The following is a 16,870-nucleotide window of genomic DNA, read 5'->3' on the forward strand; positions in this document are numbered from 1 at the left end:
ATCATCATCACCATTATTATCAAACACATATAAACAATAAAAAGGAAAATAATAAAGGATAAATGATGGGATTCAAAAAAGAGTAGCTGCATTTGTAGATATCTTCATGATTTTCCAAATATTTTGCTTCCCTTGTCAAGTATTTATTGTGCCAAACAATGTACTGAGTCCAGCAGATACTAGTGAATAAAAAAGACACGGTCCCTGTCCATTCATGTTTTGGATATTCAAAAATAAAATCCTACAAAGTAAGTAAACCCACTTGGTAGATAGTGAAACTGAAGACTCAAGAAGTTGGAATGTGAAACTAAAAGCTCAAGAACACTCAGTTCTTTTAGCTGCTGGTCCAGAGCTCTTGCAAATACACTTTGATACATGCAGTCTCACCTACGACACTGGAACCTGAGATTAATTTACTCATTCAACAAATATTTATTCAGAGCTCTTTATATACTAGGTTTTGCTAGTAACTGGTCATGTAAAAATGAAGTTCACAGGTAAAATATCTTGCTTTCATGTAGTTTACTTCACAGTTGTGAGAATTGCACAATATCAACTAAGTAAAGTATACAGTATTTGTCAGTTGGTGATACATATTGCATAGAATAACAAATAAGGTTGGGGAGGTGCGGAGTTCAGGTGTACTTTTAAGCAGGATTGCCTGGAAAGCCTCACAAGAAGGTGATATGTGAGAGAAGACCAAAAGGATGGAGAAACTAACAAAAGACTTATTTCACAATCTAGGGCCTCCTAGAAGCCTTTGACCTGCTCAGGGCTTTCGTAACAGCTTCTTTTACCTCCTTGTTCCTCAGGCTATAGATGAGGGGGTTCAGCAACGGAGTGACCACCGTGTACAGCACTGACACCACACGGTCTTCCTCTGAGGACTGGCCCGAGTTATCCCGCAAGTACATGAAGATGAGTGTGCCAAAGAAGAGAGCCACCGCGGTGAGGTGGGAGGCACAGGTAGAGAAGGTCTTGGCCCGGCCCCCAGCGGAGCGGATCCGCATGATGGCCCTGATAATAAACAGGTAGGTCACCAAGATCACCAAGATGCAAGCAGGCATGACAAAAATGGCAAAAACAATGATCACCACTTCCTGAGTGTAGCTTTCCCCACAAGTGAGCTTCAACAGTGGTGGGAGATCACAGAAAATGAAGTTGATCTCATTGTTTCCACAAAAGGAGAGAGTGAACGCTGTGACTGTTCTAACAAAAGCGCTGGAAAAACCAGCAACATAAGCCGCTGCCATTAAGCCCAAGCGGACCTTCTCAGTCATGATGGTGACATAAAGCAGGGGTTGGCACACGGCCACATAGCGGTCGTAAGCCATGATGGCCAGGAGGTAGCAGTCAATGGAGGCAAAGAAGGTGAAAAGGAAGAACTGAGCTGCACAGCGAGCTTGAGAGATGACTGTGCCATGTTCCAAAAGCACAGCCAGCATCTGAGGGACGATGACAGAGGAGTAGCAGATGTCCGCAAAGGATAGGTGGCTGAGGAAGAAGTACATCGGGGTGTGGAGCTGGCGATCTTTGTGGATCAGCATGATCATCCCTGCGTTCCCTAGCAGAGTGACCAGATAGAAACTCAGAAACACCAGGAAGAGAGGAAGCCCCCACTCGGGATGTTCAGTGAATGCAATAAGGAAGAACTTGGTCACAACAGTGTAATTCCCCTTTGCCATTCATTCAGTCGTTTACCTGTGAGGGCTAAGACAAGAGCCAGATCAAGGAACCTCTAAAGGTAACGAGGTTTTATATTGAGTGCCTGACATCTAGGTACTCGACTTCAACAAATTCTGCAGCCTAAGGTGGAAACAGATAAATATAGAGCTCATGATGATACAAGACAAGAAGTGATGAATGCTTCTGTTAAGAAAGGAGAGCAAGTGATTCTCTGACTTACAAGTAAGTTCTTGTATTTGCAACCCTGTCCCCAATTAACTGTTCGATCTTACATAAGGCACTTAACCTTCCTGAACTTCAATTTCCTCTTCTGCCAAAAGGGGATCATAATATCTGCCCTGCTTATGAGATGAAGTTAATGCATAGATTAAAACAGATGCAAAAGTGCATTGCAAAGCTAAAAGCACTCCACATATATATATGATGACTATTTAAAATTTTAAATGAACATTTTAAGGGAGGAAAATTTACATTCTCAGAACAAAAGAGCATGAACCAAAAAAAAAAAAATCCATTAGGAATCAGCCATCATCTCTGCGTGTAGGAATATTTCTATTCTCAGTCTAACAACATGCATGTTTAACAAATAGCTGTTTTCCTAATTAGAGTAGCCTGGCTTATTAAGGGAGAACTTTTTTATAAGTACTAGCATTAATCTTGGAATCAAAAGAGCAAGCATTAGCTCCTTTTAACACTTAACAAAGCTCCATGAGCATTGTTTGATTGTTCTAACAGTCCCTAAAAAAGCAGTAGTTTGACAATAAACAGCATTCAAATTTGAAAGCAGAAGGAAACAGAACCTCTGCAGTCTATTTTTATCTGAGCACTGTTGGGGGAATCTGGGCTAATGGATTTGGGAGTCCTTAGAAGAGTACTAGAACAAGACTGTAATGTTGAGCTTTGAATTCATGTTTGAATTCTTCATGCACTGGCAGCCAAATAAAAGAAATTAGATCTGGAAGCCATGAACTGGGCATGAACCATCCTCACCTGAGTCTCACTTTGCTAGCTCCTTCTCACAGTGTTTCGTCTGCCTGTGATCTGCTGTTTGTGAATCTTCCAGTAACTGGAATTGCATGCAGAGGGCAAAGAAAAAGCACTGCCAATCCAGGAGGAGACCTGGCTTCCAGTTCTCCCACACTACGTGTGTGACCCTGGGCAAAGCACTTTTCCTCTCTGGGAATCAATTACCTCATCTTTGTTCCCTTCCAAGAAACAACAAGGCAGCATGAGTCTAGAATTATAGCAACCTTGTTGAGATGGGGTCCCTTCCAGCTCTGTTGTCTTATTCTTGTTTTGTGGAGTCTTTCTCTTGCCTCTGGCCGCCATTGACAAAATAATGCATCCCTGCCACTAGAAAGAGTTTCCTGTTTTTATTTCACATGCAGGCCAGGGGAGCAGAGCTAAGGGACCAGCCTCTCTCCTGAGCTTCTGATCCAACACTAGACCTTGCTGATGGTGCTTCCTGTATTTATGCCCCAGCATCATACCCTAATTAGTTCATGAGCTGATTCTCCAGAGAAAGGCAGTTTATCTTCATGTGACTTCCCAACAAGACATCTAATTTCTTCAAGGTTTCTCTTTAATTTCAAATTCCCAAAGCCCCATCACACATCCTGCCATCACTCGGCAGTCTAATGATGTTGGTTCCTAATCCTGCTTTGATCCTGCTTTGTACCAAAAGAAATATGTTTTTTCCAAGATTTCCTATATCTCAGTTGGGAATTTTGTCAGAGAATTTGCACAATGCCACCCTTGCTAGCCATAACCTTATCCCCAAAGGTGGCTGTTTTGTAAGCACAAGTCTGATCCCCACCACCGAGAAATGCCACAATTGACGTTTCTGAAAGGTCACCATTTGGCAGGAGCAGAGAATGGTGCAAGTGGGGGGAGTCATGGCCTGAAATTTTGGAGAGTCAAGTGTAAGCAGGTCATGAACAGACTTCTCCAGACAGACTGAGCAAATTACTGGTGACTGGCACCCCACTCCCCCACACACAAACAACCCAGGTATCAGTTTCCAGACAACAGTGTACATAAGAAATTACCCAAGGAAATTGTTTAAAACATGAATCTAGCATCCCACCCCCAGAGATTCTGATTCAGTGCATCTGCCATGGGGTTCAGGAATCTACTTTAACAGACATCCCAGGTGATTCTGATAAAGTTAATCTCCAAAAATTGTATCAAGTGGCAATGCCTTGGGAAACATTCTCAGGAGCTCTAGGTCTGCCTGGTCCTTCATGCAATGTGTTATAAACTAAAGTAAAATAATAAAGATATGTTCGTAAAGAGTATGATTTTTCCAAAGCCCCATCTGCACTTTCCCTCCTCAAAGAAGCCCTGTGATGTAGTGAAGCTGGGTATGATGTCCCCGTATCTTACCAATAAAGAAACCTAAATGCAGAGGGGGCTACACAGCTACTTGGTGGCCAAACAATGACTTGAACCCAGGTAAGTGCTCTGTTGAGGAAGGTTATTCAGAAGACAGCATAAGACAAGAGGACTCTAGAGCAGTGGTTGTCAAACTTTGCTGCACCTGGGAGCTTCTGAAATCCTGATGTCCAGATTGTATCCCATACCAATTAAATCAGAAAGTCTGAGTATGGAAGCCAGACATCAGTACTTTTTTAAATCCTCAGGTGAATACAGTGCAGAAAGTTTGAGAACTACTGCCAGAGAGCTCCTACCTAAGGTGTCTTAGGTAGTTGTTACGGGGAGATAAATAGGTTTACTGTTCTCATAAGTTTGGAAGTCACTGCATACTATATCCCCAAAATGGAAAATCATATTGCATATCAGCATATTAAAGGATCTATAAAGTTCTATAATTAAGAAACCTTGTCAACTTTCTCTAACCCATCATTTCCAAAAAGTAGTTGACCATGTAACCTCTCTCATAAAAGGCAGATTAGCATCCTGTAAAACTACAGCTCCTAGGAAACAATGCTGCTTTGGCAATGCAGCTTTAAAGAGTCCTGGCAATTGACCAAATACCAAACAGCAAAGCAGTAATCATTCCAAGAAGCAGTATCTCCTTATGACTTATCTCAGGATCTGGTTCCTTCAAGTCTCTGTTAGACTGCCTCCCCCATGAGCAGCCACTACTATTGGGAAAGGAATTGGAAGGGGGCAAGGCAGAGAGCAACTTCCTGCCATACGAATTTTCAGAATCCCTTGAAGAAAGATGTTCCCTTCAATTGAAAAGTAGGTCCAATTGCTGAGCCACCTTAGCTTTGCTTCATAAATTGTGACACCTGCCTCACCCTGACCCCAAGTTGAATAGGCTGCTGAGGTCATTGGAACCCTGTTTTTAGGAAGCTATGGTGGAATTTAAAACAACTATCAGAATGATCATTAAGACCACTCAGTCACCATGTGGCCAGCCTCTCAAAGGTAGCAGAATGTACATCAAAGAGTATAATTCAGAATTTCACATATTGCAGTTTGCCCCTCCCCGGCTTTTTATTTTTACCTTCCAAAGTTGAAGCACTAGTCCAATGATCACCTGGAATCCCTTCACCTAATCACCTAGATTTAATAATTCCACAATGCTTTTGAAATGTATGAAGTTGGCAAAAGAACCTAGAATTAGTGCCCTCTACAGTTTAACTCAGAAAAATATAGTGTATTGTATCAGAGGCTACAAAAACTAAAGGAAAAGCATTTAGGAGAGTCCTTCCTACAACCTATATACATCTTACCAATTTTGGTCTCCTGATTCAGAGATACAGAGCATGGTAGCTGAGCCAAAATTCAAAGTGAAATCCAATAAGATAATAGCAAACGCTACTTTAGCTGAATACTACGTGCCAGTTCTTTTTGATAGATTGAATAGATAGATAATATAGATTAGAGAGAGAGAGATTAGATAGATTGATCTATAGGTTGATAGATATAGATAGATGAGAAAGAGGAGGGGAAGGATAGATCAGATAGATTTATTTGCTCATTTAAATCTACACAATCCTATGAGTTAGGTACAATTATTATCCCCATATTAAAGAGATGAGACTATTTAGGCACAGAGAATTGAAGTGAATTGCCAATAGTCCCACAGTAAGTCCACAGTAAGAGCAAGAATTTAACCCCAAGCAGTCTGGCTTCCAAATCCACACCCTTAACTCCTTATGCTATAGTTCATATCCTCAAGAGATGTCTCTGAATTACATTCATGGTAACAGTTGTGGAGTAGAGGATAAAACTGAGAACTCTGCCTCTTCTTTCTATGTTTGTATTGCCCTTCTAGACTCCTAGAAAGAAGAAGGCTGGGCTTAGAGATGGGATCTGATGAAAGAGTGAGCAGATCATGGTTTAAAATTATTGGGTTACTAGCCTTGTTCCTCCTAAGAGCTATCACTGGTGAAGGGGTGAATTCAGCATCCATATTAGCCCCAGATGGCCTCACCTATCTTTACACTGCTGATTGCACAAGGAGATGACCTAATCTAAGTGATCTGAGTTGATTGTGGGGGATAACCCTCTCTTCTTCCAATAAGATCTGTTCTTTAACTAGATGACATAGTTAAAGGAGTCTTGACTAGTGGCCTGGATTGGGCACTAGGAAGGACTGCAGGTTTCCATGTCAGTGACCATATCCTCAGCCCTTGTCCTGGGATCCGTAGCTACTACTTTCCCTCCTCCATGCTTAGATGGAGCTCATGCAATTCAATGCTGAGGAGTACCTAGTGCCCACATATTTGCTGCCTTTGGAAGGACTTATCCTACTGTACCAGTTCTTCTGTTAGTTTTACAGGGCTACTATAATAAAGTACAATACTCTCACAGCTTTGGAGGGCAGAAGTCTAAAATCAAGGTGTCAGCAGAGCCATACTTGCTCTGAAATCTATAGCATTCTTGTGATGGCTTACCAGCAATCCACAACTCAATCTCTGCCTCTGCCACATGGCTGTCTTTCTCACCATCTGTCTCCCCCTCTTCTCTGTGTCCAAATTTTCTCTGCTCAGAAGGACTCCAATAGTATTGGATTGAGACCCAACCTGATTCAGTTTCACTTCATCTTAACTAGTAGGATCTTTGAAGATCCTATTTACAAATGAGTTCACGTCCATAGGACTGGGGATTAGGACTTAAATATGTTTGTGGGGGCATGATTCAATCCATATCAGTCTTCCCTCTGGAGCCCAAAAAGATAAGTTCTTCCCACATTCAAAATACAGTCACTGCATCCCAAAAGCCTTACGTCACTTCAGTATGAACTCTGACTCCAAAATCTCATCTAACTCAATCATGGATGTGGTGCATCCTGGGGTAAAGTTCCTCTCTTTCTGTGGACTTGTGAAACTTAGAAAACAAGTTATCTGCTTCCAAAATGCACAAGATGGATATTCCCATTCCAGAGGAAGAAATGGAAGGAAAGAATAGGCCATCGGTCTCAAGTAAGTCAAAAACCCAGGAGGATGGAGAACATCTTCTTGACCAAAAAGGGGATGCGACAGGAAATGAAATAAGCTACAGTGGCAGAGAGATTCCAAAAGGAGCCAAGAGGTCACTCTGGTGGGCACTCTTATGCACAATATAGACAACCCTTTTTAGGTTCTAGTGAATTGGAGTAGCTAGCAGTAAATACCTGAAATTATCAAACTACAACCCAGAACCCATGAATCTTGAAGACGATTGTATAAAAATGTAGCTTATGAAGGGTGACAATATGATTGGGAAAGCCATATGGACCACACTCCCCTTTGTCTAGTTTATGGATGGATGAGTAGAAAAATGCGGGGAGGAAAAAAACAAACAAGCAAACAAATAAAGGCACCCAGTGTTCTTTTTTACTTTAATTGCTCTTTTTCACTTTAATTTTTATTCTTGTTATTTTTGTGTGTGTGGTAATGAAGCTGTCAGGGGTTGATTTTGGTGATGAATGCACAAATATGTAATGGTACTATGAACAATCGAATGTACACTGTTTTGTATGACTGCATGGTATGTGACTATTACTCAATAAAATGAATTAAAAAAAAAACCAGCAGGGCAAAACTCTATTTGAATTCAAGGTCTGAGTGGATTGATGCTTATCCTATGGACCTCTTTCCTGCAGCCCCACCTTTCCAAGCACCTGGGTAGAGATCTCACCCTCTCCAAATGTGGGGTGGGCCTACCTCTCCAAAGGCTGGGGCAGCAGTCCCTCTCTCTTGGCCCAAGCAAATGTCTTTGACCCAGACTTTTGCACCATGGTTCTGCCCTTGGATTCATTCTTTCTTCATTTTGTCCCCCCAGTGGAGCTCCTTTCCACCTGATGTTTCAGTACTGCCCAATTCATGAATCAAATACTGTTTAAAATCCCATAAATAATATCTTAATAATATCATAAATATGCAATATTTTATTTTAATAGTTTTCATGTCAGAAGTGATATCTGACAAAGACACCCCTGATGGTTCTCAGAGGAAATGAGAAGACCAAGTGAAAGTTACCTGCTGAGCCCTTTGTGCTCTCTGCTCTCTCATGGCACCTGGAGGTCAACAGGTCAGTTCCTCTATCACGTCTGAGTTCCATAAGTTGTCTCTCTGACTTTTTTTGAGCAGCACTAAAGTTTGGGGATCAGACTAAGGAACCAGATGAAATAGGTCTGGGGATCAGACTAAGAATGGTTTCAGTTAGAGTTTCAGATGAACGAGGTCTGCGGAGCAGACCATGTAACTTGAGATCTCGAGTAAGTAATGGGGGTTCTTTGTCAAAAAATTTGGAATCTGGGGTTCCCCCAGCTGGATGCTGGCTGGGGATATGTTTAAAATCTATGGATCCCGAGCTTGTCTGTTTTTATAAAAATGGGAGTCCCTTGCTAAAGATAACTTGGAGTTATAGTGCCGCCATGGGGAAATTTTAGTTTAGACAAGTTTGTTCACTTGAAAGGCACTTTAAAAACTTAAAAAAAAATTTAAAAATTTTAAAAAGAATTTAAGATTAATATTCAGAGACTGGTAGATAACAATATGCCTCCCCAATAACTTCTCTTAAAGGTTCATTAGAAAAAGAAAATGCCAAAAACAGATAAGAGAGGAAGGAACGTCAAACCAATTCTATTGTTCCTCCCAGCTTCCCTTTATCCAGCCCATCCCCCATCATTGCCCGAACCAATTCATCCTGACCCCCTGATGGGTAATGATCTAGTCCAGGTCTCCTTTAAAGATTAAGCCTTCTACCACCTGTTAGCACACAACTTACACCTTGGTCCTGAACTGAATTAAGAGCTATAATTAAAGATTTCCCCAAACAAGACTGACAAATATTCATAGAAGAATTTAGAATTCTTTTGAGTGCATATGATCCAGCATAACCTGACCTATATCAGCTTGCACACATGTTGGTCAGAACCTTGGATGCTAAATAGTGGATGGCAAAAGCTGGTTAGACTGATCCAGAAAAAACCTACAAAATCCCTCTTTCCACAATATATCTGAAGGTCACATAGTCCTGAAAAATAGTCAAAGCTTCTATAAAATTACACATCAGGGCAAAGAAAATTTTGAAAGCCTCTTCTATAAATATCAATGGGAAGCTGTAGCCCTCATATTAAGCAATTAACCCCAACTTGTTCCATCTGCCAAGAACAAAATTCTAATAAAAATTTGAATGAGGCAAAATCAGAAAGCCAGTGCTTTTATATAAACTAGTGAGTTTTTTTATCACTGTTTTCTATATTCCTGTGTTTTTATGTATGACTCATGGCTGAAAATTTTTAAATTGAAGATACAAACTCTATATTTGTGTCTGTCAGTATGTTTGATGTATGATGTTTTCCTACCTCTGGATGGTATTACCAAATTAACTTATAAAACACCTTAAAAGACCTCTATTCAGATTGGCTTCAAGATAAATAAGCACTTATATATAAATTAATACTTCCAAAAGTTCCAGAAACTAAGGACACCAAACTTCTAATATTTTCAATTTTAAAAAAAAGAGTGCTTTCAGGTTCACATAATGTGGGCAAACCCTTGGCAAACAGGAATCATTTAATATTTTTGGTTAAATAAATCAGCTATGTCTCCTGAGATATCGATGTTAAGTACAATAAAAGCATACAATTTTATTCTACTTGGGTATGATCTTCCTAAATATATACAGGTTTACTGATCAACTAAGCTATCATCATATCTGCTAGATGTTTAAAATGATAAAAAAATGTAAATATGTGTTTAACCAAATTGAATTATTAGTATGACAAACTTTATTTCAAGAGAAATTGTGTTTTGTAGGATGAGGGCTTGAAGACAGTTTCCAAGATATTTTTTAGGTTAAATATGTAAGTTATGTAAAGCATGTTTTTGTTATGAGATATGAGAGTAGTTTTGTCCCAGAGTAAACTAATTGTTGCAAAATGAGAAACTGGGAAATGTAGGACAAAACCTGAATGTATATAGAAATCTGTAGAAGGTTTGCAGAAATAAATTTTAGTTGTCATAGTCAACGCTGGCTAAGATTTCATAGGTTTATGTATAAGATTTTTTTTAAAAGAGCTTTCATAGGAGTGACATCATCAACATGGTGACAAAGCAGCTACTGAAAATGTCTCTCCAGAGATTCAATGAAAACAAGGACAATTCTGAATTGTTCAGATCTCTGGAGAAAGATATAGACTGTAGAAGGACTCTACAAATGCCAAATTGAAGAAAGAGGAAAAATATCATATAGGAATCATCTGTCCTGGACTGGCCAGTCCTTTCCCATCCCCCTCACTTGGTCTCACACAGCATGGGAGAGCGAAGAAACAACAGCCAGGATCCTTCCCACCTAGAACATAGACTATAAAATCCCTCACAGCAGTGAGACAGATCCCCGCCATCTGAGACCCAGGGGACAGGGGAGGACATTTCAAGGCCCAGGACAATGAGGGACAAAGAGTCTGAGGAAATGTAGACAGAGACTGTGCTTGCAGCCTTGGGTCAAAGCCCTTCCCCACCCCTAAGGGAAAGAATAGCAGGCAGCCATTTCCTCCCTGGGGTATGGCTGAAAAACTGGGAAGGCTGGGGGAGTCCTCTGCCACAAGTTAAGTGGGAGACACAGCCTCACATCAAGCCATACTTTGATCAGCAAAATGAGGGCACAGGAAACTTGCAGCTTCAGTCCCACCTGTTCAGACCCAGCCTGTGTTCTGAGGAAAAACAGGTTTTAAGGATGATTAAGTCACTGAACAGCATGATCTATTGGACAGGCCAGAAAGTGCAAGGGAACTAAAGGGCTTTTAATAGACTCTCCAGACCTATCTTAGGACCACTGGAGCTGGTCTACACCACCCCAAAAAGATGAGTTTCTCCCATTCAAAATACAATCAATGCATCCCAAAAGCCTTAAGTCACTTCAGTATGAACTCTGACTCCAAAAGTCAGAGTCAGTATGAACCCTGATGCTGGTCCTGCTTTGGCTGAGAAATATGGACAAACCAAATGCCAAAGCAGAGCCCTAAAACAAACCCAGGTCTTGCTGGCCATCAAAAAACACAGCACCACTGGGAGCCAGCAGACTTGTCTTGCCATACACAGAGACCTGATGAGGTGCCCAGTGCCTACCACTCATCCCTGTGGCAGATCACTGTGGGCTCCTCTTTAGGGGGAGAATGGGGACAGAGCCAGTGAAAAACAACTGGCCAGTGATAGAGATGAACAGTCAGAGAACAGAGACAGCCAACAAGGAAACCCTAGGCAAAAAAAGAGAAAACAGCTTCCAGAATAAACTAATTAAGAAAATCAGATGCCTAGACACCAACAAAAAATGACAACTCATTCCAGAAAGCATGAAGATATGGCCCAGTCAAAGGAACAAACTAACACCTCAACTGAGTTATAGGAATTGAAACAACTAAAGATATTCAAAAAACAAATCTTCTAAATCAAATCAACAAGTTGAAATAAAATGTGGCAAAAGAGATGATGCATATAAAGAAGAAACAGGGTGTCAATATAGAAGATCTCAAAAACTTGAAAAAAACAAATGACAGAAATTATGGTAATGAAAGTCACAATAGAAGAGATGAAAAACACAATGGAGACATACAACAGCAGATTTGAAGAAGCAGAAGAAATGATTAGTGAACTAGAAGACAAGACATCTGAAATCCTACTCACAAAAGAACAGATTGGGAAAAGAATGGAAAAAATATGAGCAGGGTTCCAGGGAGCTGTATGAAAACATGAAGTACATGAATGTACATGTTATGGGTGTCCGAGATGGAGAAGAGAAGGGAAATGGCTGAAAGAATAAAGGAGGAAATAATCACTGAAAATTTCCCAACTGATGAAAGACATCAAATTACAGGTCCAAGAAGTGCAGGGTACCCCTAACAGAATAGATCCAAATAATCCTACTCCAAGACACTTACTGATAAGATTGTCAAATGTCAAAGACAAAGAAAGAATTCTGAAAGCAACAAGAGAAAAGCCATCCAGCACATACAAGGGAAGCTCAATAAGATTAACTGTGGATCTGTCAGTAAAAACCAGGGAGGAGTCAGAATCAAATCTTAGAAAACAGCTTATCAGGGGAATGCTTATTGTAACGGTCCCTAGGTTGTAAACTCTTACAGCAGTCACATCTATTCCTGAATTTTAATGGCTATCTCCAAATTCTGAGATGCTGATCCCTTTGTGCATAACCTGGTCAGTCTCTGGAACTTTGGGTACCTGTGTGACACCTGAAACTCAGAACTAGGGCTCGGTAGATATGAATGTCATTATTAGTGCATACAGCAACTGTTAAAAAAAAAAAAAGCTGATAGAGTCCAGACTTCAATTAGAGATATGAATGAAGCAGATCTGGTTTGGACTAAGGCAAATCAGGCCAAAGGGTAAAGGATGATACTCCTGTGTTGTAAAACTTCAACTCCTGTGTGAGACCAAGGGAAGAGATGTTTATTTGGTGCAGGGTATACATCTTCTACAGCACACTAAATAATTTATCTTATATGGCCCATTTATTCAAACACAATAATTAAATGGAACTTTGCATAGGAGTGAGATCTGGTAGATTTGTACAGGTTAGTGTGAAATGGTGATACATCCCAAAGAAATTTGGACAGAGAATAAAAATATATATGCAGGGTCCCCTGAGGAGTTGGGGGAAAATGCAGAAATGTTGGACATTCCCATATGGGTTATTACTGATATTCTCACAAACATTGATATTCTCAGCATACATTTGGTATGCTGAGCCCTCAGTTTTGGAGCTGCCCTTATGAAGCTTGTTATTGCAAAGGAGAGGCTCAGCCTACTTACAATTGTGCCTAAGAGTCTCCCCCAGAGATGTGGCCCTCTCTCTCTAGCTAAGCCAACTTGGCACGTGAATTCACTGCCCTCTCCCCTACATGAGATCTGACTCCCAGGGGTATAACTCTCCCTGGAAATGCAGGATATGATTCCCAGGGATGAGACTGGATCTGGAATCAGGGGATTGGGAAAATCTTATTGACCAAAAGAGGGAAGAGAAATGAAACAAAATAAAGTTTCAGTGGCTGAAAGATTTCAAGTGGAGTCAAGAAGTCACTCTGGAGGGCATTCTTATGCACTATATAGATCCCTTTTTAGGTTTTAGTGTATTGGAATAGCTAGAAGTAAATATCTGAAACTATCAAATTGCAACTGAGTAGCCTTGATTCCTCAAGACAGTTGTATACCTATGTAGCTTACATGGGGTGATGGTGTGATTGTAAAAAAACTTATGGCTCACACTTCCTTTATCCAGTGTATGGATGGAACAGTAGAAAAATGGGGACAAAAACTAAATGAAAAATAGGGTAGGATGGAGGAGATGATTTGGGTGTTCTCTATTACCTTTATTTTTTATTCTTATTTTCATTCTTTCTTGTGTAAGGAAAATGTTCAAAAATTGATTGGCTGATGAATTCACAACTGTATGGTGGTACTGTGAACAGTTGATTGTACACCATGGATGATTGTATGGTATGTGAATATATCTCAATAAAACTGAATTTTTTTTTAAATGGAGATGTGAAGGCATTGGTGTCATATATTTAAGATACTGTAAGGGAAAAACTGCCAGCCAAGAATTCTATATCCAGCAAAACTGCCCTTCAAAGATGAGAAAGAGTTTTAAATATTTTCAAAAAAACAGGCACTGAGAGAGTTGTGAATAAGAGACCTGCTCTACAAGAAAAACTAAAGAGAGTAATACATGCAAATAGGGAAAGACAAGGGAGAGGTTTGGAGAAGAGTGCAGAAATGAAGATTAGTAGTAAGGGTAACTGATAGGGTAAAAGGAAGGAAAAATAAGATATGACATGTAAAATCCAAATTAAAAAATGCTTGAAAAAAGTACTGCCTTAAGAGTAATCATATTAAATATTAATGGATTAAACTCCCAATCAAAAGGCATAGATTGGCAGAATGAAGTAAAAAAAAAAAAAACAGGATCCATCTATATGCTGTCTACAAGAGAATCACTTAAGACCCAAGGGAAAAACTGGTTGAAAGTGAAATGTTGGAAAAAAGATACTTCATACAAATTACAACCAGAAAAGAGTGAGGGCAGCTATACTAATACCAGAAAAATTAGACTTCAAATGTAAAATAATTAAAAGAGACAAAGAAGGACATTATCTATTAATAAAAGAGACAATTCACCAAGAAGAAATAAGAATCATAAATATTTGTGCACCGACACACAGTGACCCAAAATACATGAGGCAAACACTGCCAACACTGAAGGGAGAAGTAGACAACTTCTACAATAATAGTTGGAGACTTCAATACACCACTCTCATCAGTGGATTTAACATCAAGACAGAGGATCAATAAAGGAAACAGAAATTTTGAATAATATGATAAATGAATGAGACTTAGACATTTACAGAACTTGGCACCCAATAACAGTAGGTTATACATTTTTCTCAAGTACTCATGAATCATTCTCCAGGATAGGCCACATGTTGGGTCACAAAGCAGTCTCAATAAATTTTAAAAGATCAAAATTATACAAAATACTTTCTCAGATCATAATGGAATGAAGTTGGAAAAAAATAAAAGGCAGAAGACTGGAAAATTCACAAACATCTGGAAGCTAAACAACATACTCTTAAACAACCAGTAGGTCAAGAAAGAAATTACAAGAGAAATCAGTAAATATCTCAAGACAAATGAAAATGAGAACACACCATATCAAAACTTATGGGATGCAGCAAAGGCAGTGCTGAGAGGGAATCTTACTGCCCTAAATGCCTATATTTAAAAAGAAGAAAGAGAACAAATCAAGGACTTAACTGCTTACCTGAAGGAACTAAGAACAGCAAACCAATCCCAAAGAAAACAGAAGGAAAGAAATCACAAAAATTAGAGCCACATAAGTGAAATTGAGAACATGAAAGCAATAGAGAGAATCAACAAAAGGAGAAGTTGGCTCTTTTAGAAAATGAATAAAATCAATGGACCATTAGCTAGGCTTACAAAGGAAAAAAGAGAAAATTCAAATAAATAAAAACAGAAATGGGAGGGGGGACAAAATTACTGACCTGATAGAAATAAAGGAGACAATGAGAAGATACTATGAACAACTACATGCTAACAAACTAGACAATTTACAGGAAACGGAAATCCTAGAAAAGCATGAAAAATCAACATTGACTTCAGAAGGAATAGAAGACCTCAGCAAACCAATCACAATTAAAGAGATTGAATCCATCATAAAAAAAATTCCCAAAAAAAGAAAAGTCCAGGACCAGATGACTTCACATGTGACTTCCACAAAGCATTCAAGAAAGAATTAGTACCAATCCCACTCAAACTCTTCCAAAAAATTAAAGATGAGGGAAAGCTACCTAACATTCTATGAAGCCAACATCACCTGAATACCAAAGCCAGCCAAAGATACCACAAGAAAAGAAAATTTCTGACCAATTCCTTTAATGACTACAGATGAAAAATCCTCAACAATATTCTTTCAAATTGAATCCAGCAGCACATAAAAAGAATTATACACCATGAACAAGTGGATTTTATTCCAAGTATGCAAGGCCAGTTCAACACAAGAAAATTAATTAACATAATACGCAGCATCAATACATTAAAGAGGAAAAACCACATGATCATCTCAATTGATGCAGAAAAGGCATTTGATAAAATTGAGCTTTCTTTCTTGATGAAAACACTTCAATGGATAGGAATAGAAGGAAACTTCCTCAACATTTTAAAGGCAATATATGAAAAATCCAAGCTAATATCGTACTTAGTGGTAAAGACTGAAAACATTTCCTCTAAGATCAGGAAAAAGAAAAGGATGCCCACTATCACCATTGTTATTCAACATTATGCTGGAAGGTCTAGCTAGAGCAATTAGGCAAGAAAAAGAAATAAAAGGCACCCAAATTGGAAAGGATGAAGTAAAACTTTCACTGTTTGCAGAAGATGTGATCCTATATGTAGAAAATCCTGAAAAATCTACAATAAAGCTACTAAAGCTAATAAATGAGTACAGCAAAGTATACAAGGATACAAAGGATACAAGATCAACATGCAAAAATCAGCAGTTTTTATACAACAGTACTGAGCAATCTGAGGAGGAAATCAAGAATAAAAATTCCATTTACAATAGCAACTAAAATAATCAGATATTTAGGAATAAATTTAACCAAGGATGTAAAAGACCTATACACAGAAAACTACCAAAAAAAAAAAATGGTAAAAGAAATCAAGGAAGAGCTAAAGAAATGTAAGGGCATACCATGTTCATGGATTGGAAGTCTAAATATAGTTAAGATGTCAATTCTACCCAAACTGATTTATTGATTCAATGCAGTACCAACTAAAATCCCAACGACTTACTTTGCAGACATAGAAAAACCAATAATCAAATTTTTTTGGAAACACAGGGTGCCCTGAATATCCAAAAATATCTTGAGAAAGAAAAATGAAGTGGAAGGTCTCACACTACCTGACATTAAAGCATATTACAAAGTTACAGTGATCAAAACAGCATAGTACTGGCATAAGATACAAGTACTGACCAGTGGAATTGAACTGAGTATTCGGAGGTAGACCCTTTCATCTACAGATATTTGATCTTTGATAAGACAGTCAAGTTGACTCAACTGGGACAGAGCAGCCTCTTCAACAAATGGTGCTTGAAGAACTGGATATCCATATCCAAAATAATGAAAGAGGACCTGTATATCACACCTTATACAAAAATTAATGCAAAATATATGAAAGACCTA

At 39.1% G+C, this 16,870-nt stretch overlaps 1 protein-coding gene across 1 annotated transcript; it reads right to left on the reverse strand.

The window, feature by feature from the left end:
* Window positions 1-740: 740 nt before the first annotated feature.
* Window positions 741-1,685, reverse strand: LOC119538112 (olfactory receptor 9Q2). The gene has a single exon (XM_037840854.1). The coding sequence runs from the start codon at window positions 1,683-1,685 to the stop codon at window positions 741-743; it is 945 nt and encodes a 314-aa protein (XP_037696782.1).
* Between the last annotated feature and the right edge of the window lie 15,185 nt (window positions 1,686-16,870).

Source organism: Choloepus didactylus, chromosome 6 (genome assembly GCF_015220235.1).
Source record: "Choloepus didactylus isolate mChoDid1 chromosome 6, mChoDid1.pri, whole genome shotgun sequence".
NCBI lineage: Eukaryota > Metazoa > Chordata > Mammalia > Pilosa > Megalonychidae > Choloepus > Choloepus didactylus.

What these genes read in the sequence shown, in the direction of transcription:
- LOC119538112 (XM_037840854.1), bottom strand. Translation starts at nt 1,685, where the DNA reads ATGGCAAAGGGGAATTACACTGTTGTGACCAAGTTCTTCCTTATTGCA.